This window comes from Triticum dicoccoides, chromosome 1A, assembly GCF_002162155.2.
Source record: "Triticum dicoccoides isolate Atlit2015 ecotype Zavitan chromosome 1A, WEW_v2.0, whole genome shotgun sequence".
In the NCBI taxonomy this organism is placed as follows: domain Eukaryota; kingdom Viridiplantae; phylum Streptophyta; class Magnoliopsida; order Poales; family Poaceae; genus Triticum; species Triticum dicoccoides.
Window position 1 is genome coordinate 502,486,637 of NC_041380.1, and position 24,123 is coordinate 502,510,759.

General features: G+C 49.7%; 2 protein-coding genes and 1 non-coding gene across 3 annotated transcripts; 1 reads left to right on the forward strand and 2 right to left on the reverse strand.

Annotated features, from left to right (window-relative positions):
- Positions 1-609: 609 nt before the first annotated feature.
- LOC119354096 lies at positions 610-4,043 on the reverse strand. Its single transcript, XM_037620800.1, has 2 exons — positions 2,834-4,043; positions 610-866 (listed from the first exon to the last, which is right to left on the reverse strand). The coding sequence occupies exon 1, from the start codon at positions 4,041-4,043 to the stop codon at positions 2,847-2,849; it is 1,197 nt and encodes a 398-aa protein (XP_037476697.1). The 3' UTR covers positions 610-866; positions 2,834-2,846.
- Positions 4,044-7,024: 2,981 nt separating this feature from the next.
- Positions 7,025-7,130, reverse strand: LOC119296022. Its single transcript, XR_005144624.1, has one exon. It is a non-coding gene; the product is annotated as a small nucleolar RNA R71 (small nucleolar RNA).
- Positions 7,131-10,151: 3,021 nt separating this feature from the next.
- On the forward strand, positions 10,152-13,469 carry LOC119354104. Its single transcript, XM_037620808.1, has 3 exons — positions 10,152-11,298; positions 11,865-11,970; positions 13,095-13,469. Exons 1-2 carry the CDS (start codon positions 10,152-10,154, stop codon positions 11,948-11,950), a joined length of 1,233 nt encoding a protein of 410 aa, XP_037476705.1. The 3' UTR covers positions 11,951-11,970; positions 13,095-13,469.
- The last annotated feature ends 10,654 nt before the right edge of the window (positions 13,470-24,123 follow it).

Consider the following 24,123-nt stretch of genomic DNA (forward strand, 5'->3'; position numbering starts at 1 on the left):
TGCGCTATGGTTGGGAGGTGCGCCCCAACTCTATATAACACGAACCCGTCGGCCTCAACAGGCTAAGACGTTTCCAGCTATCGCACAAACATGAACCTCACAGCAGTCCCCCAAAATGAGATGTCAGGAAACTACCATCCTAAGCCTCCAAAACAACTCTGGTCTGATGCCTGCAAAGCGGACGAATTGTAAACATGAGTCTCTTTGCAATAATTTCGAAAACGGTTTAAACACTAGGGACATCTGGATACTCCTATGGAGGGAATGAATGACATGAAAACAACTGTGTTTTTTTCCCACTGTTTTCTTCCTGAGGTCCATATAAGTACAAGTAAACAGAAACATGAGTTCAGACATAAATAACAGCACAAGCACATTCCCATCCACATTGTTTTGGAACAGTTACAGAAATGAGATGCCAAAAAATTCAAAAAAAAAAATATATGAGATGCCATATGAACGCTGCAATATGCTATGTTTATTTTCTGTTGCGACAACAAATGAAGCAAGAGGGTTCACCATAATCTTTGAAACAGTTTAGCAAAGATCAGTTGCTGAAACACTCTGAACTTTAAATTTGTAATAATAAATCGCTCAGGTGAATTAAAAACTAGTGTTACTCAATAGAATTGGCAGCTGGCAGACATGTGCACCAAATAGTACTTATTTTTCCAAATAACACACTGCTGACATTGCAAGAGAAATGGACTGTGATGGATAATACATGAAGATAGGTTATGCGAAAGTACCAAGATAGGAATTAGCTGATACACTTCAATTCATCAGCTCTACTTCTACATGCAAAGTCTCCTTTTTGACCATGTCAGGCGATGTCTCCCTTTTCGCAGCGGTCTTCTTGCTCCAATCTTCAACCATGCAAACAAGAATAAACAGTCAATTACAATGTGTACATTTCTCTGAATAGTATACATGGCTTGAAATGGCAGAACAGGTTACAGTAATTAGATGAATGAAATGCATAAGTGTCGAATCAAAACAATAAAAAAAAATACCATGTTCCCTACGCTGTTTTGATACACGATATGGGTGAAGTGACATGACACTTCCAAAAACAAGGATACAGCAATCACTGGTCCGAAATGATAATACAAGGCTGTGTAGACCTCTAAGGAGCAGCATTAAAAGGGAAGGACACGCGGCAAGATGCCATCAAGCTCCCAGCAGCAATGGTCGGGGAACATGTCCACATTGTGCATGAGAGGAAGGCTTGTATACATTATAAAGTATGTTTCAAATATTTAAACATCGACATGATTCAGATACTGAGCAATACATAATGGAATCATTGGTATAGGATGCACAAGGTATGACAACTCGCTGAAGTATCAGGGAAACCTTTACCTACCAACACAAGTTAATAGGCTGATATTTTCTCCATATTTTTATTGAAAAGGAAGTTCAAACCTCCTGGCCTCTGCGTCCTTGGATGCACACAGCCGAGCAGTCACACAAAAAAACAATAAATGTAACAAAAATAGGCAGTCACAAGTGACAGGAGCTGTGCCTGCCACTAGGATGAGCTTAGCCAATCTGATGGAGTTTAAAAGGCAGCAAAATAAGAAGATCAAATGAACAGACTAGAACAGACTCAGCCTTTCACTATCTTGGCTGCACTTCTCCATTCTTATTTATTTTTTACGGCGATGTCCCTTTCTATTTAGCAATGGTGGACCACAATAGAGAGGCTACAATTACTATTGTTCCTTAAATTCACCCAATTTACAACAAAATTATAGTACAATTTATATACAGAGGACCCTACATAAGCTTCCAAGCACACAATTTCAAAAGATGTGTTAAAACAAAAAATGTGCCCAATCTGAAAATTGTATAGTATACTCTATTCTTCCTAGCTTGGATGCACTTCTCCTCTTATATCTAGTTGTAGTTGACCACAATAGAAAGGGAGCATTACAGTTCCTCAGAAACATCTGAATTTACTCCCAAATTCTAGCAGAATTTGTGTACAGAGGAGAGGACTGCAAGCACATAATTTCAGAAGATAAGGTGAAAGGCACCTAATTCTTCCGATGTGAAGTATCAGGGTAACCTTTACCTACCAACACAAGTTAATAGGTTGATATTCTCCATATTTTTTTCAGAAAGGAAGTTCAAATCTCCTGGCCTCTGCATCCATGGATGCACACGGCCGAGCAGTCACAGAAATCCAATGACAGTAATAAAAATAAGCAGTCACAAATGGCATGAGCTGTGCCTGCCACTAGGATGAGCTTGGCCTATTCTGATGAGGTTTAAAGGGCAGCAAAAGAAGAAGATACACATGAACAGAGTAAAACAGACTAAGCCATACACCTAAGCTTTAGCTCTACTCCTTCAAAATCATATTCTTCCTAGTCTGTGCACTTCACCCTTTCTGTTTAGCAGTGCTGAACAACAATAGAAAGGCTACAATCACTATTGTTCCTCAAATTCACCTCAATTTCACCCAATTTCCAACAAAATTATACTACAATTTATATACAGAGGACCTACATAAGCTTCCAAGCACACAATTTCGGAAGATGAGTTAAAACAAAATGTGTCCAATCTGACAATTGTATAGTATACATTATTCTTCCTAAATTGGATGCACTTCTCCTTTTATATCTAGTTGTAGTTGACCACAATAGAAAGGGAGCACTACAGTTCCTCAAAAACATCTCAATTTACTCCCAAATTCTAGCACAATTTGTATGCAGAGGAGAGGACTGCAAGCACATAATTTCAGAAGATACGGTGAAAGGCGCCTAGTTTAACAATTGCATATATGGGTCAAACAAACAACTGATCAAGGAGATGAGAGTGTTAGTACCTGCAGAGGGAATCTAGCTTGATTCCAGCCACGTCGGGAGGACACAGGGTAGGATGGGGACACTGGGTATAGCAAGACGAGAGCTCCCTGTTATCTTCTCCTTCTCCATGTCGACTCCAAGAAGCTGGTTGCCGCACACAAGGTACACAACATGGCTGTTCAGTGGGTCAATTGCGCCAATCGCCGGCATCTCCTTCAAGGGTTCATCATCCCAAACTGTGGTGAAGGCCACCTCGTGGTCCAGCGTCCAGGAGCTGCCACCGTCGTCGAGGGAGAAGGAGCTGACCACATACGGCTTCTCCTTGGACACCTCGACGTAGCGCAGCTTCCCCTCGCTTTCCCCCATCCGCCGGTAGCGCTCGAGTTTCCTCATGAACACCACACCTTCGAGGTCAGGCAGCACGCTCCCTCTGGGCAGCTCCACGAACCGGAGCTCCGGCCTCTCGCTGAGCGGGTCCGCTGAGAAGGCGCCCCAGCTCTCGTCGATCCACCACAAGCGGTCGCCGAAGGGCACCACGGCGCTGTCGATGTGCATCCGCCGACCGGCAGGCAATGGGGAGGGCAAGCCCACCATTTTTTCCCACTTGCCCGTCTCCGAGAGAAACCGCCGCAAGACGAAGCCGTCCTCCTCCCTGCCGCTGCCGCCGATGGTAAACATCTCGGCTACCGCATACCTGTCAGGGGGTCCGTGCCCGCCCTGGGACTGGGTGAGGAGGCCGAGGTGCTGGTACATGGAGGTCCTCTTGGTGCCGTCGAGGTCCGGGAGGCGGTAGAGCTCGCCGCTGAGCGGGTTGAGGACGAAGCGCGTGACCTCCGGGTTGATGTCCATGCCGGTGAAGAAGGACAGGTCGCGGATCGCGCAGAGCATCGACTCGCCGGTGGCGGGGACGTCGAACTGGAAGCGGGACTCCCAGAAGCGCACGAGGAGGAGGCCGTGGCTGCTGGCGGCGGCGACGTGGCCCGGGACGGAGCCGTACACGCCGGTGGCGGGGTCGGGGAGGGGCTGCGGGTGGATGAAGTGGGCGGGGACGGTGAGGCCGGTGACGAACGGGGGCGCGTCGAGGTGCAGGGTCGCGCCCGGCGCCGGCGCCCCCGACTTGTCGACGTCGGTGAGCTGGATGAGGGCCCACGGGGGGCGCGAGGGGGCCCGGGACGAGGAGAGGGAGCGGCGGAGCCCGCCCGCGGCGGCGCCGGAGAGGCGGCGGAGCATTCTGCGTGTGGCTTTTGGTTGCGGTGCGGGAGGACTGCTGTGGACTGGTTCCAGCGAGGGGAATGCCCTGTGGCGTGTGGGCTGGTGGTGTTCTCCTGTCCTACTTTTGAGTTTTGACCCGGCTGTCTGCTCCAATTCGCCACCCCCTCTGCTTCTGCGGCAGCTTGGGTCAGAAACGCCCATTCTTTTGATTTATCAAAACTCTATTCACACTCATCTGGAGATTGAGATTTGTTTAATCATTCATCTTATTGTGGATCTTTATAGTATTATCGATATGATTTTCATGAATTTATTCTCTATGATGATTAGTTATTCCCTTCCTATGTGTGAGCAATTTCCCCAGGCATGGGAGATGCATGTAGGTGAATCCGTGATGGTAAGATTCATTTGTGCCTATCTTGTATGTTGTCATTCGTATTTGTAGTCTTATTACTTGTCTAGTAAGTTGTTATACTATGGTGAACGATATGTGTGCCTCCGGGGAGTCCCCGTCCACACCGCCCTCAGCCATCCCCTTCCATCGCCTCCCACTACCGCCACCGTCGCTGAGGACGCCGCGGGGCGAAGCCCCTGTGGTGAGGAGGCGGCGGCGCAGTCCTCGGCCGGCGGTAACGCGTGGGGGCAGCGGCGTCCATCTCCCTCCTCCTCCAACGGCAGTGCGCATCAGGTTGGCGGTGGCCAGGAGATCTCCGGCGGCCGTGGGCGGATGAGATTTTGGCTGCGATGAGATCTGATCTGCGCCCGAGGGGTTTAGATCGAGATCCACTGCGGCCGCGCCTCGTCTCAACAACGGCAAGAGGAGATCTCCCTTGGGTTATCTTCGCGGCACGAGGACGTCCGAGTCTCTTGACCCGAGCATGGTGGTGGTGGCTGCCTTCTCCACCGAAGGCGGTTGGCCAGGCTCGTAGTGACGGATCTTGGATCTTACTATTAGCACCGGTGGCGAGTTGGGGAGACATAGTCGCCGGTGAAAATCGAGCCGACTCCGGTCATGGCAGGCGATGGTGGCGTCTATGTCGTTACCTTGATGAAGGCATCGTCAAGCAACTATCGTCAACCTGCTCGTGCCGCTCCGCGAGAAATCCTAAGATCACCGGATCGGACGATGGCGGCGATGCGGTGTCGTGTTCCTTCTTGGGGGCATCGTTTGTGGAGCGGCGCCAGATGGAAGAGGCGTGAGGTGGTGTGGCGTGCCTTCTCTTGCGTCGACGACGGCGGGTCTCGACGGCATCGAGCAGCGGGGTCTCGCCGGTGGGCGTGTGATGATGGACGAGCGCAGAATGGTGGCTTGTCTGACGTCGTGGTAGCGTCGACGGCAGCTAGACCAGGCAAGGTAGATGTAGCAGTACAACACTGAAGATGGATTGGTGGCAGGTGGCTGCGGCGGCCTCATACCCGACAGGTGTCCTGGTTGAGGAGTGCACCGGACTGGTGGATGCCCCATACCCGGTAGGCGTCCTGGTTCGGACCTCACGTCTTAGATGTTAGGTTTGGCTGTGAGGTCTATTTGGTATTAGGCCCAGACTATCAGCATCCCTTTATCAATTGGATAGGAGTAGCGACAGATGTTGCCTAGACAGTGGCTTTAGTCTTACTGGTGTATGACTTTGTAAGGTCTTATGTGAATAATTAATAAAGTGGCTGCATGCATCATCCAGATGTAGAGGCCGGGGGTCCTCCTCCATTTCTAAAAAAATGTGTGTTGTCCAATTTAAGGGCCCAGATAACATGATCTAAAGACCTAAACAGGTAACACATATTGTTCAGAGAGTTTACGCCCTCCAATGTGACATGTGTAGACATTTATGAGGATCAAAGACAATATGAGATGATGGTTATCTACCGAACGTAATGCATGGTTTCAGTTTAACTACCTTAATTATAAAAACGACCAAGCAGAACCATAGTGTGGAATACAACCACACGAGGAAGAGTTTCATAACTCTAAGGTGATCCGCCTGCAGAACAACCAAATAAAATATTAAACTCACGATGCAAGGTAACTGGGATTACCATTGAAGTGGCACACTTGAGGTATACCATGATCTAAAATCTCTCTGCACCTAATTTCTCAACTGCGGGAAAACACTTTTATTTCCAGTCTTTACTTTATGCTCTTTGCTTCCAAGTCGTTATTATTCTCGCTGCAACCATCTCATCATATTCACTACTCTGGTTTATTTGACTCTTGGAACACTAATAGCCTCTACAGAATCACAAGGAGTTACTTTACATAAGATCTATGACAACTTGTGTGTGACAGAAACGTTGCTCATAAGTTCTCTCCTCCGCTCTTAGTTGGGACAATAACTATTTTAGGATACTTACATGGAAGTCTACACCACCATGTGTGGCTTACAGGTCATCAATTATTTTTCTTGCACTGTTGCTGGGCAGTGAAGCGCAGAGTATTTGTTTCATAACTGTTCTAAGGTGTTGTTATTGTAGATACTTCCTATTACTGACATGGGTTCTACTCCTTCTAGGAAGACTTATTTGCCAGATTATATTCAACATTTTCCACTAGAGCTTCAGGATCCATTATTAAAAAAATACCAAAATATCAAACTACGAAGCTTAATACTTTTATTTGCATAAATGATGATTCCTCAGAAAGAAAGAAAAATTTGTGAGGGGATACTGTGCTCTATATATGGGTTCAAGATCTTCCATAGTCTATCCTACGAATTATGCCATTAAGTATTCGATTGACCGTGATCTTATTCAGGAAGTCGGAAAGCATGCCTTTTCAGGGACTAAGGAAGAATACCCTCAAGCACATCTTATGTTCCTTGATGCTTTATGTGTGACTTTTAAAATCAAAGATGTGTCGAGAGAATTTGTTTTATTGAAACTCTTCAACCCGTCTTTGAAAAGGTAGAAGAATGGTATAACAGATTACAATATTGCAGCACAACCAGCTGGAAAATGTATGGAGAAGTTTATGGCTAAATTTTTCCCCTTGCTCTAAAATAGCAAAACTCCGAAGTGAGCTCACTTCTTTTGTCAAGTAAATCAGAGATAACCTATATGCAGCTTGGGGAGATATTCTAAACTCTTGAATCTTTGCCCTAATCATGATTTTTGCAGAACATGTTACACTTCATATATTCTATCATGTGATTAACGATGAAACTAAATCTATCCTTGATTTAAGTGCAGCTCGATGCTTTATGTCCCTTACTCTTGAAGAAGGAAAAGAATTGATAGAAAAAATTATGACTGCCAGGGAGAAATGGAATATTGAGAAACTAGTTAAATACACGGGAAAAAAGTATCATGCCGAAGACATGGAGGAATTTAAGAAGGTGAATGAAAAGGTAAAGCTGTTGAACAAGTTATTCATGGAAACATGGATCTATTTAGTATCTACCAGCATAAAGACGAGCTCGGGGAGACAATAATGAATAGGTTTAAGCACCATCAAGCTGGGTTCAATCGAGACCTGAAATGATGCATTTACCACAATGAAATATTTGACAGCCATGTTGTTAGCTCTTTTCAGTTATACCAATAATAGTGTCACCCGACAGGACAGGTACACATGCTTAGTCAAAGAAGAAAGAAGGATATTACTCCTATAAAGCTTGATGGTGTAGGCAATCTATAGTTGTGGTAGTATTAGTAATCTTTGGTGTAGGCATCGACGATCAGAGAAGGGTTGTCGTCGTCATCGTCGCTGGTGGTGCCTCTGCTGTCGGACGAGCAGATCCTGGCAAGACGTCAGGCTGGCGCCTTTTGCCGGCGCGGTGGCCTTCTCCTTCGCGAGCCACTTGGACTCCTCGTTGCCGAGCCAAAGTGGCTTGGTATTCTTGTAGCGGCGGCTGTAGGCATCCATCTCCGTCGAGGTCAATGGCCGGCGCAAGACGTCACAGAGGAGGTCGCCCTCCTGCTCGGCGGACGCGGACTGCGGCCAAAGCGGCTACAACCCGCCTTCACCGACATACACGCCAGCTGTTGCCTCGAGTGGTGTGTGGCATGTGCCTCCGATTTGGGTGTCCGCCTCTGCGGTGCGGGCAAGAGCACCCCATCACCGACAGGGAGAAAAGGTCCTGAGTAGGGCGGGCGAGCGCAGAGGGCGATGGACCTAGACAAGCGCGGAGGACGACGGGCTGCCGTGGTCAGGCACGGAGGCTTGCCGAGCGACCGGGGATGGCGAGGAGCTCGAACTTCCGCCCATGTCCATCCATGGAGAGAATTCCTTATTTGGCCCTTTCTTAAAATTTGATTCCCTTTTTGGCCTCAAAAAAGTTTTTCTTCCCATTTTAACACCCAAACTTTATTTTGTTCTCTACATGACATTTTCGTCAGGTTTAGCCACTAACACCGTTATGTGCCACATGAAAAGTCTTTCTTACCCCTGGTGTTTGCAGGCTGAGAAGGCACAAGTGAATATGACCGAAGCGACGGAGCAACACTGCTTATAGGTTGGACGGTGACGGAGGAGTTGCTGCGGTGAGCGCCCTATGCGCGATAGGGGAGAGCCACGGCCATACAGTGGACTCGGCCTCGATACGCATCAGGTTGACTTGACACTTGAGCGAGCGTCGATACGTATACGGACCCTCCCGTGGCGGTTCAGGTCAATAGGCAACGGCGGTACGCAGCCACCTCGCACGACAGCTACGACCAGCATGTACACGCCCGGCAGTCTCGGCAGACTAGGCGAGCTGCACACAGCGGCCATTGATGGACGCGACGGTGGCACGTTGCCGGCTGCACAGCCAACAGCACAACACAGCCGGTGTGGCCGTGTGGGCACGCGCGACGGTCAGCACTCAGCAGTGTCAAACAGCTACAGCCATGTGCTTGAGTGGGTGGCCTAGGCATCGACGGTGCAGCTAGCATGTATGGGCTGGGCATCGTGGCAAGGCAAGATGATGCCGTGCCATAGCGCGCCTATAACAGTTGCGTGGTGGTGAGCACGTAGCCGTGTGTGTGCTCCTGAGTCCTGAATGCATGTGCTGAAGATGTGGTATTTTATTTTATTTAGACTTTCATTTTAGAGTTGATTGGCTTCGGTCTATTCGTGAACAATAATGATTTGTAGTAGTATAGAAGTTTGTTCTTCAGTTGTTGTGTGCAAAATCAAAAAAATTGGTCACATAGTGTACCGGGGGTAAGACTCTCTTTTCATGTTACACTTAACACCGTTAATACCTAAAATTGACAAAAATGTCACATAAGGAACAATTTTACTTTAAGGATCATATAGGGAAGAAAAATATTCTTAGAGCCAAATAGGGAAGCATATTTTAAGAAAGGGTCAAATAAAAAATTCTCTCCCTTCTATGACCGACAAAGGACAATATGGAGAGCAACCTCCTCACCGTTCGGGGTGGTGCTCGATTCCTCCGCCAACAGCGTGCCCCAATTGATGGGTTCTGCCTCATTGCTGGAGTCAGCCATGGTGCCGTGGGGAGGGGAATGGACGAGGACAGGAACATACGGAGTGGAGTGAGCACAAAACGGAGCGGACAAGAGTGAGCTAATATTTAGGTCCAAATAGGGGTTTATGTGGAGATGGATGAACCAGCGTGAGCCGATCCAACATAACACGCGACGTGATCGATCCGTCTCATTTCAGTCTGGACTGAGCTTGAAGGATGCCACACACACACCAAGATATTTGAGCTGTATATGAGTGATTGTTTTTTTTTTTGCGGGTGGTATATGAGTGGTTGTTGAATGTCAATTTCTTTACCTGCGGTGATCGAGCTGTCCCGACGAACATTTCGTAGCGGGTTGGAGGAGCCCAGTTGGTTGTACATGCTCTCTTTTGAAATTTTGGGAGTTTGAACTCATCTTCTCTTGTCGTCTTCTCTGCGAGACGATTGGAACGATTCTGCCTTTTGGCTAAAGCTGTCAGAGCCGCGTGGACCGAGTCCATGTGCACCAACCAAACCACGCCACCGCAGGCCGCTCGCTCGCTCACGGGCAAAGCAGAATCGCAAAACCCTCTCCCCTCTCCTTTGCCCCTCTCCTCCTCCGCCCACCACAAGCGAAATGCTCCGACGCCTCGCCGGCGCCGCCGCGGCGCCCCTCCGCCGATCCCTCTGCACGGCCGCGGCGGCCTCCTCGCCCCCTCTTCGCCCTCCATGGGCCATGCTCTACGCCAAGCCGGCGCTGGACGCGTCGGGGGCGCCGTCGCGCGCGTCCCTCGACCTCCACGAGGACCTGTGGGCCCAGCTCTCCGTCCCCGCCCGCCTCGTCGTCCCCGACGCCGGCGACGCCGCGGACTTCTTCGCCGGCGCCGTCCGCGCCGCGACCCCCGACGGCCTCCTCCTCCTCGACTTCTCCGACACCCGCTGCCGCGCCCCGGTCGACCGCACCTTCCGCCCCAGCTGGCTGGCCGAGTTCGACGCCGCCGCCGAGTACGCCGGCGAGCCGGACGTCGCGCGCTTCGTCTGCAACCCTCTCAGCGGCCAGCTGCTCCGCCTCCCTGCCCCGGGCGCGGAGTTCGCGAGGTCGTCCACCGCAGGCTGCTCCACGGGCTTCGGCCTGCTCACCCAGTCCGAGGGCTCCCGCGGCCCGCCCGACAGGTACGTGGTCGCCCAGCTCAGCCGCAGCCGCCGCGGGGGAGCGGACCACCCCGTCGTGCGCCGGTTCCTGTCGGAAACAGGGGAGTGGGACGAGCGGCGGTTGGCCGGCCCGTCCGTGCCGGCTAGCCGGGACATGCGCATAGACCCGAACCTCGAGGTGGTGGCATTCGGCGACAGGCTGTGGTGGCTCGACCCGACCTGGGCCGTCTGCTCCGTCGACCCTTTCAGCGACCAGCCGGAGCACCGCTTAGTCGAGCTGCCCCCGGCCAGCGTGCTGCCTGACCTGATTGACCTGGCGGGGACACCGGTGCTGGGCAGGTACCGCCGTCTCGGGGTGAGCGAGGGGAAGCTGCGCTACGTGGAGGTGTCTAACAGCAGGAAGCCATTCGTGTGCAGCTCCTTCTCGCTCGATGAGAAGGGCTGCTGCTGGACGCTGGAGCACAAGGTAGCATTCAATCCTGTTCTCCCTGAAAGGTGCAAGGTTCTGGAAGACCACATACCGTGCATTGCCGCCATCGATCCATTCCGGGCGAACTTTCTGTACCTCATCTATGGTCACTTTCTTATTGTTGTGGACATGGCTAAGGGGAAAAGCTTAGGGGGGCAGCATCTTCCAGAAAGAGCCGGCGATCAAACCCTGTGCCCCTCTGGTTTTCTTGTGCCCTGCATGCTCCCAACATGGCTAGAGTCGAGCTACATCCCCTGTGCAGGTACATCTATGCTCCATTAACATGCTTGTTTGATCATTGTCAGATTGTATAGATCTTTGTTTGATCATTGACAAAGTGCTCATGTTTACTCTGCTATAATTCAGATTGTATAGATCTTTGTTTAACATTGCTTTGAAATCTCTTGTGCATACTGCATAGCATCATGTTTTGTGGATACAAACCAAGTGCATTTGTATTTGAAAGTTCTGAAACTAGTGTTTCAGTTATCATCAGTGGCAACCTTAATGTGGTGGAGAGTTTCATTGCCCATAGGCTCATAGATTCCTCAACTAAATTGACTGTTATTATCAGTAATCCTTTCTATAGTATTGCAGCATTGAAGGTGGAATTTGGAATTGCCAGAAAATCTGATTTTCTTTACTGCATTTGTATGAGATCTTTGTACGATGTAAAAAGTGTTTTGCCTCTATTTCAAGGTATACCTATGCAATTGTCCTGTTAAATGTCTAAACTGTGTTTCCCAATTCAACTCTTACTGTAATTAAGGAACATATATCACTCTGTTGTTTTCTGTCATTTTTTTGAAAGTTCAAACATAATTGAAGGAACCCTTTCGAGCAAGAAGACCAATTCCAAAAGGAACAGTTTGGCAGAGACGCTGGTTCGTGCGGACAGGGGGCAGAAAAATTGAAGTGCGCCAGCTTATCTGCGGTACTTTCTCTTCATTCTTCCTTGTTTGGGTACTCTTGTTGTTTCCTCCAATATTGGTCATGTCTCATTCTCTCTTGTATTGATGATTATGCATTTCTCTTGCACTGCTCGTGATGTACGTTACATGAAGAAACAAGTAGCTCTAACCATGTTTCCAAGTTACTATGTTGAACTAGTTAACTTAATTGTCCAACTTATACTATAATACTATGGTCATCTTCGATTTGAACTCATTTGATTTTATCATTTTTAGTTATGTATATATGGCAGTGAGAATATGATGGTCTTTTAGTTTATGGATTTTACAAATTATTGAAGATCACATCACCCAGTTGTTCCTTTTCTTCAAGCATTCTATACTTTTTAAGTGGAATAAATAATGCTGCTTGAATATGTTCTTTTCTGTTACTATCTGCAGTTCTTGGTATAAGACTGAACTGAAGTATGTCGCTATTTCTTACCAAGCGAGCATGCTGCAAATTGATTGTTATCGCGAAATTTGACATATTAGCAAGTACTAGTTCATATAACCTAAAGTATCCGTGAACATCAGATTCCATTTCTCTTACAGTGTCTGCAATTTGTTAGCTGGAAAAGTTAATTAAGTACTGCTTGCCTGGTTGGTGCATATGTCTGTCGGCTGCCAAACTGTATTGAGTATATTTTCTGGTCCATCAGGTTATACAATTTAAATGGGAGTGTGAAACATCGTAAGGGAAATAGAGCCTAGCAGACACCCAGTATTGTTGTTATGATCTTGCGTAAAGTGAACCATGCTATTTCTACCTTTGTAACATGACCATGTCTATATTTTTGTTGCAACAGAAGATAGAAAGTAAACAAAGCATGTTGCAGTTTTCAGATGGTATCTCATCCGTGTCATTTTTCCAAAACAATGTGGATGTGGATCTGGTTTTGCTGTTGTTTACTTCCGGTCTCATGTTTCTGTTTACTCCCATATATATATTGAGCTCAAGAAGAAATGGAGAAAAAACATCTCTGTTTTATGTCACTCATTCTCTCCGCACATGATTCTGTAGATGTTCTTCACGTTTATCTGTATATTAGAACTATTACAAAGAGATTGGCGAGCCTCACGTTTATGTTTACAATCCGCTTTGCAGGGTTCTCAAAATTGTGAGGTAGGAGTTGTTTTGGAGGACTAAGAAATTGATGGTGGTAGACTGGTAGTTCCTGAACTCCCGTTTTGGGGGAGTGCTGTGAGAAGTTTGGGTTTGTCAGGCTTTGCTGATGCGCCTCCTCTACCATGGTTTGTGCAAAATCTGCAAATGTTTTACATATTTTCGCTTTGCTTGTGGACCCGTTGAGTTTTTAGACTTTTTACTAATGTGGCTCTATTCTGTCGGCAATTCAGCATGAATCGAATGCCAATAACTGCATTATATGTCTTTTTAACGTCGAATGGATCAGCAGCTTTAGAAGTTAGGATTATGAATATTTATGGCCTTGACTATTACCGACAACTACTGTTCTGAGTACATTGTGGAATCTGGAATGTTATTTTAAATTGAGATTGCTTTTCTTTGAATTGAATGGGTCTGTAAGCTTAAACCAATGTGTTCTTGCATTGTTATCCAATCTGGAGTTTAGCTTATCCTTGTCATTGACATGTTGATAAAAACCTGTGCATTGGAAAGGTTAAGCTGCTCTTAAGTGTGGCTGATCTTGGAATCCTGATGTGTACGTACTCTGCAGTCGATAAGTCTGGCCTGTATGATGTATGCTAGTTTTCGCCTTGCATTTGAGCTACTTTGAATTTGATTATGTAAACATTGTACGCTGCTGAACCTTATTGTCGTGCATATGTCGAAAATGTTCAGTTTACTGCTTTGCTGCATAGGTTACTGTTTGAATCAAGTTTTCCCAGTGATCTTGTTTGCATTCTTTCAATCATTGCAAATGCTCGGTAATTTCCCTAAATTCACGAGTTTACTTGTTGCAACAGAAGATAGAAAGTAAGCAAAGCATGTTGCAGTTTTCAGATGGTATTTCATTTGTGTCATTTTTACATACCAATGTGGATGTCAATCTGCTTGTGAACTCATGTTTCTGTTTACTTGTATATATATTGAGCTCAAGAAGAAATAGAGAAAAAATATCTCTGTTTTATGTCACACATTCTCTCTCCATACAAGTCTTTAGATGTTCTTCATGTTCATTTGTACTACAAAGAGATTCTTGAGGCTCACGTTCATGTTTACAATCCGCTTTGCCGGTTAAAGGTTTCTCAAAATTGTGAGATAAGAGTATTACTGGTAGTAGACTGGTAGTTCCTGAACTCCCATTTTGGGGGAATGCTGTGAGAAGTTTGTGTTTCTTAGGGTTTGCTGTTGCACGTCCTCTACCATGGTTTTGGCAAAATCCGGCAAATGTTTTACATATTTTGGCTTTGCTTGTGCACCCATTGAGTTTTACTAATATGGCTTGATTCTGTCGGCAAGTCAGCATGGATCGACAGTCAACAAGAGTATTATGTCCTTTTGACATCGAATAGATAAGTAGCTTTAGAAGCTAGAATTATGAATATTTATGGCCTAGACTGTTCTGGGATATTATGTTAACTTGAGTTTGCTTTCTTTGACTTGAATGGGTCTGTAGGCTTAAACCAACGTGTTCTTGCATTGTTATTCATTCCGGGGTTCTTGCATTGGCATGCTGAGAAGAACCTGTATTTTGGAGAGGTTTAGGCTGCTCTGAAGCGTGTCTGATTTTCGAATCTGACGTGTGCGTACTCTGCAATGGATAAGTCTGGCCTGTATGCTGTATGCTACTTTTTGCCTTGCATTTGAGCTACTTTGAATTTGATTATGTAATCATGGTACGCTGCTGAACCTTATTTTCTTGCGTATGTTGAAAATGTTCAGTTTACTGCTTTGCTGCATAGGTCACTGTTTGAATCAAGCTTTCCTACTGATCTTGTTTGGCTTCTTTGAACCATTTTGAATGCTCACCAGTTTCCACAAATTTCACGAGTTTGCTTGAAATTTCCTATTTGAAAGTGTGTTGTGAGCGAATGGAACTGGGAAAAGGAGGAGGATAGGATACAAGCTGAAACCACCTCCTCCCAGTGAATATTCTCAAAAGAAAAAAAAAACTCCTCCCAGCGAACGAAATTTTGGCGGGAAACTAGTGCCCAGCACAGCCATCGGCGGGACGCACTTCCTCCTGCGGAATTCGTTGCATAGACCAGCCCCGGTAGACCAACGTCACTGATCTGTGGGCCTGAGGGAGCTTCAGTGTCCCAGTACGCGGTGGAACGACCCAACGCAGCTTTCATCGCGCCATCCCCTAACATGCCAGCTGTGTGCACCGAGGCCTCTATGCCATCGGATTCCTTACACTCTCTGCTCAGTAGGGGTGTAAACGGTACCACTTAATCCCATTTAAGCCTATTTATAATCTAACAGTTTAATAAAGTTTCTTTTCTAAGGAACATGAACTGTCAAGCTAACTAAAACTAACTAAACGGGACTTGCGGACGTCATTTATTTGTATTTATATCCCTATCTCATCCAACCCACCGTAGTAGCCGGCGTCAGCATCAGGGCCGCCGCCATGTCATTCCGGCGCCTCCTAGGCCTATTCGCCCGCCTATACCGTTACTTCTCCACGGCTGCCGTCTCACGTCCTCCTCCCTGGGTCTTGGCCGAGCAGGCCGCAGGATCGGCGTCGACTGTGTTTGTGCGCCTCGTCGAGCCTCCGCGCATCTCGCTCCTCATCTTGCCGACGCACCTCACCAAGACCAGCGTCGCCCTCACCCCTGGTAACGACATCGTGCAAGTCCTCACTGGCAAAGTATGCCCCTCAAGCGATTACGACCTCCTCCTCCTCGTCTACGACACCCGTGTCATAGCTCCCATGCAGTGCCGCATTCCGGTGCGCAAGATGACCTGCATCGACCCCAACCACATCCCAGACACCACTTGTTTCGTTTGCAACCCACTCACCGGCCAACTATCTCGCCTCCCTCGCATGGGAGTATGCACGAGACTAGGAGGTCCCAAGAAGCTCATGTGCGGCCCCAACATGTGCGGCCCCAACATGTGCGGCCCCAACTAGGAGGTCCCAAGAAGTTAGGTCCCAATCGACTGCGGCCACAGGCCGCCCGGTGTTCTCCGTAGCCAAGCAAAAGGAGAATAGGATGCTCCGCTTTCTCTCGGCGACGAGAATCGCCATCGAGCAGTCGAGGGTGGACACTGCCGTGAGCTTGAGCTCCGCGCCATCCCCGGTGGCCGTCGTGCCCCTCTTCCCTCGCTCCCCCTCCGGTCCCAGATCCTTTCAGATAGTGTTGGGTCCTCGTGCCCGCGCCCACCCAGAGGATACTGATGTCGGAGTCGGGGGCAGAAGTCGCTCGTCGTGAGAGGTAGCGGGCCGTGCAGAGGGCTGCGTAGGCCGGCCCTTCCCGCCCACACACCAAATTCGTGCCTGTTGACTCGGAGGAGCAGTTCCTCACCTCTCTGGTTACATCCCCTCGGTGCTGACACCGGCTCGACGACGCTCCCCCTTCCCTCTCCCGCGGGCGCCTACACGGAGGAGTACTACGGCTGGGGCCGGCTAAGAAATGGTGATCTCTGCCTCCCTGCACCGTCTAGCTAGTATATTCTGTATGTAGTGTAATCTATTCGGCGACGAACTATACCTTTTGGGTCTGACTGTGCTATATATTTCTAGTTCAATCTACGTTGTTGCATGTTTTGTATGAATTTTGGTCCGGACATATATACGGGGTTGCGGTTGTGAACAGGGAGAAATGGGATGTGCCCTGCCACTAGCTAACCATAGCTCTCTCATGTTTGTTGTCCCTTGGAACCTCCACATCATGCCTGTTACACCATCTTCAGAAATACGTAGTTGTGTGGTCTGTGAAGGCTTTCAAAAACCAACTTTGAAGTCGAATTGACATTTACACAAGTGTATGAACCCAGTGGGCTACTTTAAAGTCGGTAGATGGCCGTGTGCAGCAGTTTGGCTGGAAGCAAGGTGCCCACCAGGCACCAGCTCGGTGCTTTCCGGGAGAGTCGGTGCGTGCTCTCTGCCAAAAACCAATCCGAAACAGGAGTTAATGCATCTGGGCTTCGAAATTCGAACTCACCCTTCTCCCCGTCGTCTTCTCTGTGGTGGGTGGGACCCACTCCCTGTGCCAGGGACGGGTGGATCGAGTCCATGTGCACCAAACCCCTTCCTTCCCCTCCACTATCATCTCCCCATTCCCCACTACGCCAGACGGCACCACACCGCAGATCGCGCACGTCACCTCTGCAAGGACAAGCCGCGCAAAACCCTCCCCCTCTCCGCTCCGGCCGCCTCCATAGCAAAATGCTCCGACGCCCCCTCCGCACGGCGGCGGCCTCGCGCCCTCGCTGGGCCCTCACCTACAGGATGGCGGCGCTGGGCGCTACCCGGGCGCCGTCGACGGGCGCGCGCGCGTCCTTCGACCTCGACGAGGCCGCTTGCGTCTCCTACCTCTCCCTCGTCACCGACTTCCCCGACGGCATCCGCATGGACCTAGGCGCCGCGAGCATCCAGGCCGCGAGCCGCGACGGCATCCTCTTCCTCTACTTCGTCGACACCCGCCGCCGACCCTTGGGCGCGACGCTCTTCGTCTACAACCCTCTCGGCGGCCAGCTGTTCCGCTTCCGCCTCCCCGCCCCCAGCATGGATGCCGCGTTGACTACCACGCTCTTCGGCCTGCTCACCCAATCCGGCGGCTCCACCTTCCCCGACGGCGTTGGCTTCACCATCGCAAGCATCCAGGGCTTCTCCGACAACCGCCGCGGCAGTCCCGGATTGGCCGCGTCTCGCGTCTCGCGCCACGAGCCACGACAGGCTCCACCTCGGCGCGGAGACCCGGCATGCGGCCATCGGCAACTACTGCGACAGTCCCGGCTTGGCCGCGTGTGCCACCGCCGTCGAACCGGGCGTCAGGCGCTTCGTCTGCAACCCCCTCAGCGGCCAGCTGTTCCACCTCCCGGTCCCGGATGCCGCCGCCACGCCCTTCGGCCTGCTCGCCCACACCGAGGGCCTCCACTTCGCCGACGGCATTGACTACGCCAGCGCATGCATCCACGCCGTGAGCCGCGACGGGGACTTTGCCAACTCCCGCCGCTGCCTTGCGGCTATCTGCAACTTCTGGCGCAGTCCCGGATCGGCCGCAGGTGTCCCCATGAACCACGACGGCCTTCTCCTGCGTGCCGACACCCGGCATGCGGCCATCGGCAACTGCTGCGACAGTCCCTGCTTGGCCCCGCGTGCCGCTGCCGTCGAACCGGGCGTCAGTATCTTCATCTACAAACCTCTCAGCGGCCAGCTGTTCCGCCTGCCGGATTTCCACAGCTATGTCTCTGCTCACTTCTTCCACCCGCGCCCTCTCGCCGGCATATCAAGGAAGTGGTACTCGCATGCCCCGCCACGGCCGTCGATCCATCGCAATTTCTATGCCATAGCAGCGGCACCATCGGATGCCGACCCATGTAGGATACCGTTCTGGTGGTGGCCACCTGACAAAAGACAATCTGTATGGTAAGTTTTCAGTTTCTGTGGTTGGCCAATTAGCTCATAATTCATTCTGTTCATATGCATGGCATGGACTGTAGTCTGTATGGCATGGATCGATACAGTGAGCTTTTCATAGTCCAATTCATTAATATGGCATGAACTGTGTATTTTTCTCATATATGGCATGGACTGTGTTTTTTTCTTCTCATATATGGCATGGACTGTGTTTTTTCTTGGGTGATATTGATAATGAAATATATAAGGTCTATTAAATTAAGTAGCAAAAAACACAAGCTGCATGCCCAGTTGTAAAAAACAGAGCTATTCTATTTTATTCATGGTGTGTTCACTATCAAATAGATTAGTTAGTTATGTAATAATATGTGATCAACTCCCAAAGTTGTTTAGCGTGTTGTTTCTTTCTGAGAATTGTATTTTAGGCTACATCGTCTGTTTGTCTATTGAAGTGCAATGCACAATGTTCAGATTTAACTATTGCCTGCCACATTTAGCTGGTTAATTATATGTATATTAAGAATCGTGTAATATTGCAGGACTCATGTTGTAGGACAAGATGAGGAAGGGCAACAATTTCACCCATTTGATTTCGTAACCAAATTTCCTCCAGTGGAGTCAGTTGAAATTTTTGGAGAATATGGAAGTACAGACAAGACTAACAAAATTGGACAAGGGATCACTTCGTCTTTGATTGTTCGGCTGGCCGAGATGAAGCAACACGACTGCTCCTTCTACGATCCTGTTACGGTCGATTCATTCTCTATAGACCAATTTGGTCGAGTCCAAATTGCTAATGGCGTATTGCTGAGGCGTGCCAGCAAAACAAGCTCTGCAATAGACACTATTCTTGCCGCTGATGCACTGGATCAAATCCTATCCCATGGACACCATAAGCCTCTTCAGTTACCAGAAGTGCATGACTTGCTGCAACAAATGAGGTCACCATGGAGACTTCATGAAGGTCATGCTCTTCTCGTCCATACAAGTGCTATGCCAGAACAAATCAGAGGCCACGCCCTGTCGAATGCTTTTGAGTTGTTGATGCATAGCATGACACGCAATGAGCGTAAAATAGTTCTCTCTGAAATTCGGGCTAGCGGCTGGGGTGATGATGCACAGAGCAATCTGGTGCTGGCACAGTACTATTATTACCGTGATAGTCAGTTCAAGCCAGACGATCCAGAAAAACTGCTAGTGTACTGCCGAAATTCAGAAAGTCATATTTTGTCTTATCTAAGAAGCTAAAGAAGATGGGTATCAGCTATACAAAAGAAGATCATCAACGGCTGATGCATGCAAAGTTTTGGAGTTTACTTTGCCAAGTATATCAGACTCTGTGGAAGCAGCGAAAGTTCAAATGGGTCAATCCCCAAGATTACTTATGTGGAGGAGCATGTTGCCCGGTAACCGTGGGATGCGTGAGAAACAGGTGCTTCCTAAAGGAAGTCAAGGACAAAAACATGTGTAATGATGAATGGGCAAATACTTGCTTGAGAATTGTTCGTGGAATTCAGAAAAAAAATGCAAGGTAATAGCTACTGCTGAATTACCTTGATTTTTTACATACATACTAGAGGTGTTAGCTCTGGTTCTGAGCAGTGAATTGTCTGCAGATATACGACTCCTACCTAATTGAAGCACGCTATGGGATTGGTGTTCCGGATCTTGAGTGCACAGACATCGTTCGCAAAATCATTCACATAGTTCAACCCAGCAAGGTATGGTTCAAAATAATCAACCAAATGTTTTGCAGATATTAGGAAGTATTAGATCTAGTACTGAACAATAAAATTCATATTTAGATATGTCCTGCCGCCAGCATATATTTCAAGGTCCTTGATGCTCCATTCAGTTTCAAAGCTTGGAACGATTTGCAGGTTTTTGTTCTACAATCTAAATCCTTTTTCAGGTGGACATAGACTGTTCACTAAGAAGTTTCATCTAATGTAGTTATGATTGTTGTTTGCAGCTAACTGTGACCAAAGGTGAACTTCTGGAGGTCCGTTATAAGCATGGGCGATGGGCCTTTGTAAGTATCGCTTTTCTTGTACATTGCTTTCCACTCTTGTGTTTTTACTTGATAACACTGGGGAGTTATAAAGTTGTCTTGTCAACTCAGGTCATGAAGGTCGGACCTTGTGTTGGCAGAAGGGCTGGATTAGTCCCCGCCCGATTCTTTAAGTACAGACTATGGTTATAGTCATATTCATGGTACTGCATTCTTGGTATGGTTATTCATTCTATTCCCATTGTGAACCTTTCTATGTTAGACTAATTTACTGCATATGAACAATATAAGACTAACTAGCTTATGTCCCTACAAGTCAATGTGCACTGTGTTACAAAATTGGAATTTCATATTTTGATCAGACCACTCTAGACCTGCTTAGGCTTTACTCCCTGTATATCTTACGATGTACCACTTTTGTGTTTATCCTCTTAATGGCATTGAAAAGCAGCTGCTGCATTTAGTCAAAAATAAAATAAAAGGACAACATAGGTGATACAGTAGTTAGTTAGTTTCAGATGTTGCAGAAAATGTTTGAAAGTTTTGATTGTCCCAGCTAGAAATGATCAGCTTTTCACAATAAGCCAATGGGAAGTCCATGAGGCCATGCTTTCCTTGAACAGAGCTTGGCAAATGACAATTAATTAATACCAACCGCTCTTTTCTGTGCAGATGTTTCAGTTAATTTGCTATTCCTGTCGAGGACGCCTTGCTGGCTCATGCAGCTGAGGGATGTGAGTTGATCAACTTCAAGCCGCCGAGGTGACTGCTTTTCTGGTCTCTGTTGGTTCCCCGTGAGGATCAAAGCTTTGCTGCTGGTCCAGTATGTTTCCCATGTTAGGTGCTCTTCCGTATCGGCTGATAAAGAGTTGTAGTCTGAAGATCAACTCTGTAGTTGATGCCTCGATTTCTGGGTTAGGAGTAATCGCCAGGAGATCAACATTGTCATCGATGCCTCCTGTTTACCTGTGCGATGCGTTTACATTTTGCTACATGATTGTTTGCGAAACTTGATGCTTCCAAAGTGTTGCTGCTCCAATGTTTGTTCTCAGCTTGAAGCTGCACGTGCCCCTATTAGTGCCCAGATTAAAGATAAATTGTTTCCAAATGTCCGATATAAACATTAGCATTTTGTGTTGGAACGTTCGGGCCCTCAAATGCCCGAACTGTCGCACCACCGATCTCGGCTACCCCTTGTCACATTATCCGCCTCCAAAAGATCAAACGTGAGAACATCGATAGCAACAGAGCTTCCTACCTTTGCGGCTATAGGCTCCTCATCGCCCAGCAATTGGCAACCGTGGTTGCATTCTTCTTTTGAGGAGTGACGATGTGGTTGTTTCAAATGTCGCCCTGGGCACATACTCCCTGAATGTTGATGTTACTCTAGTTCATTCCAGTATATCCTTCAAATTCACCTTAATCTATGGACCAGCCAGAGGGGTGACGAAGACACTTTCTTTGGTGAGCTTAGAGCAATTCCAACGCGTTGACCCATTTTTTTTTGAAAAAGGCTTTCGCCCCGCTTTATATATAAATCAATGACCGACCACAGCTTAGATACAAACGCACGCCACCAGAACACACGCACACACTCAAGGTTGGATACATAGGCGCTGAGCGCAGCAACACTACCCCTAGTACTACAAGAGCAAACGGAGTCCTCAACCGTGGACACGCCAACGCGAAGAGAAAAAGCCGCATATGACGAATCGTGAGCTCCAAGGCGGTGCCTTTAGGAAGGTTACGACACTAGAGCGCCGTCACCGCCCGACCCGAGGATTAGAGTTTCCCCTGGAGCAACACGATGGGCAATGAGAGCCGCGACGACGCCTTCAAGAAGGGAGCGAGCTTCGCCGCCGCCAGTCCGTCCAAAGATAGAGCAGGTTTTCACCCCGGCCAACACTCATCACCACCGGACGCCACATCCCAATGACCACGCCGCCCACACGACCATGATCACCGGGCAACATCTAACCACGGGCTCTGCCCAAGAGCACCGCGGAGCCACCACCAGGGCCGCCGCCCCGGCATCCAAGACCTGAAACCACCGCACTCGAGACCCACTGCTACCCCAACCAAAGATACGAGCGGAAAGGAACCGCCTTTCGCACCCTGAGCTGCCCCAACGCCAAAACCCAAAGGTCGGCCAAAATTGGCCTCCATTGACCCGTCCTGCTGCTGGGCGTGAGACGAGCATGATCCTGCTGCCGGGCGCGAGACAAGGTCGGTCCTGCTGCTGGGCGCGAGACGAGCTCGGTCCTGCTGCCGAGCGCGAGACGAACGATGGACCGTAGTCGGGGGAGGGCCGAACCTTCGATGAAGGTAGCAACTAGACGACGAGGAGAGGGCGGAAGGTCGAAACGGGCCGCCTACAGACAAGCCGATGCCGGAAAGCCAGCCGCCGCCCCAGTCGACCCGCCGAGCTGCCGTGGAGCCGGCACGGCGAAGCCACCTCACCATCGCCGCCCACAGCCGGGACCGCAGCCACGCCGGGCCGGGGCCCCAAACCCGCGCCGCCAGCCGGAAAAAGGCGAAATCCGGCCGGCACGCATCACCACCACCGCTACCATGCCGACGACGACAAGCGCACCAGCCCCCGCGCGCCGTCGGCAGGCCCATGCCGCCTCAGCCCGCGCCGCCTGTTGGACACCGGCCGGAGCAACCGCCCGATCCAGATCTGGCGAGGAGCTCGCAGCCGCCACCCGCGCAGGCACGCCCCAGCACGCCCATGAAGCGCAGCCGCCCGCGCGTCCAACCAAGACCGCCACCGCTGTGCCGCCCTGGCCGCCGCCATGCCGCGCCGCCCTGCAGAATCGCGCGCCTCCGCGCCGTGAAGCCGTCCCGCACCGGTCCACCGCGCGGAAGGGAAAGATGCCCCGCCGCCACCGACGCCGGCCGAGCTTTGCTCGGCGGCGCGAACCGGCGGCGGCGAGGGAGGGGGAGGGAGGGGAGGGGACCGGCGAAGATGAGCTAGGGGTCGCCTCGCCGCTCGCGGGAGCGGACGAGACGAGCGACTTTCCGCGCGACACCCTCTCCTGTCTGTAGATTCCTGTCGACCCATTTCGTCCGCCTGCGTCCGTTTGGATCGGTGCGTTTGGCTTATCATCCGCCTGCCGATCCATTCTCGGCCCAAATTTGAGCCTCATTTGCGTCGGCGTGGACACGAAACGGACGCGCGCGAACGCGTGCCTACTCCTCCCCCTGGCCCGCCAGCCGGTGGCACATTAGCCATTGTCTTCCACCTCCATCGACAGCAAGCCCTCGCCCGCCCACCCCGTTGCCGCCGCAGCCCAGTTCCGGTGTCCCTGCCAGCAGTCCGCGCCCACACACCACCGCCTCCCACGTTGCTGCCCACCACCCCACCTCGACGTCGCCGCGAGCACGAAGTCGCCCCCTGAGGACCCGGCCAGCCCATTCGTCTGACGCCACCACGCTCACCTGGCGCGGCCACGCTCGTCGGGCGCCTCCAGGCCAGTTACCTGGTCCAGGGGAGGCGCGCATCTCTTCCCCGGCCAGCTTCTTCGACAACGTCTGCAAGTTGTTCGACAGTTTGCCCCCAAGGTACAAATGGACTCCGTCGATGAGTTCTTTTTCCACAATTTCCTCTG

Excerpts from the sequence above, each read along its gene's own strand:
- LOC119354096 (XM_037620800.1), bottom strand. The coding sequence starts at position 4,043 with ATGCTCCGCCGCCTCTCCGGCGCCGCCGCGGGCGGGCTCCGCCGCTCC.
- LOC119354104 (XM_037620808.1), top strand. The coding sequence starts at position 10,152 with ATGCTCTACGCCAAGCCGGCGCTGGACGCGTCGGGGGCGCCGTCGCGC. Across the intron at positions 11,299-11,864 it reads GAGCTACATCCCCTGTGCAG|GAACCCTTTCGAGCAAGAAG; the intron begins GTACATCTATGC and ends ACATAATTGAAG.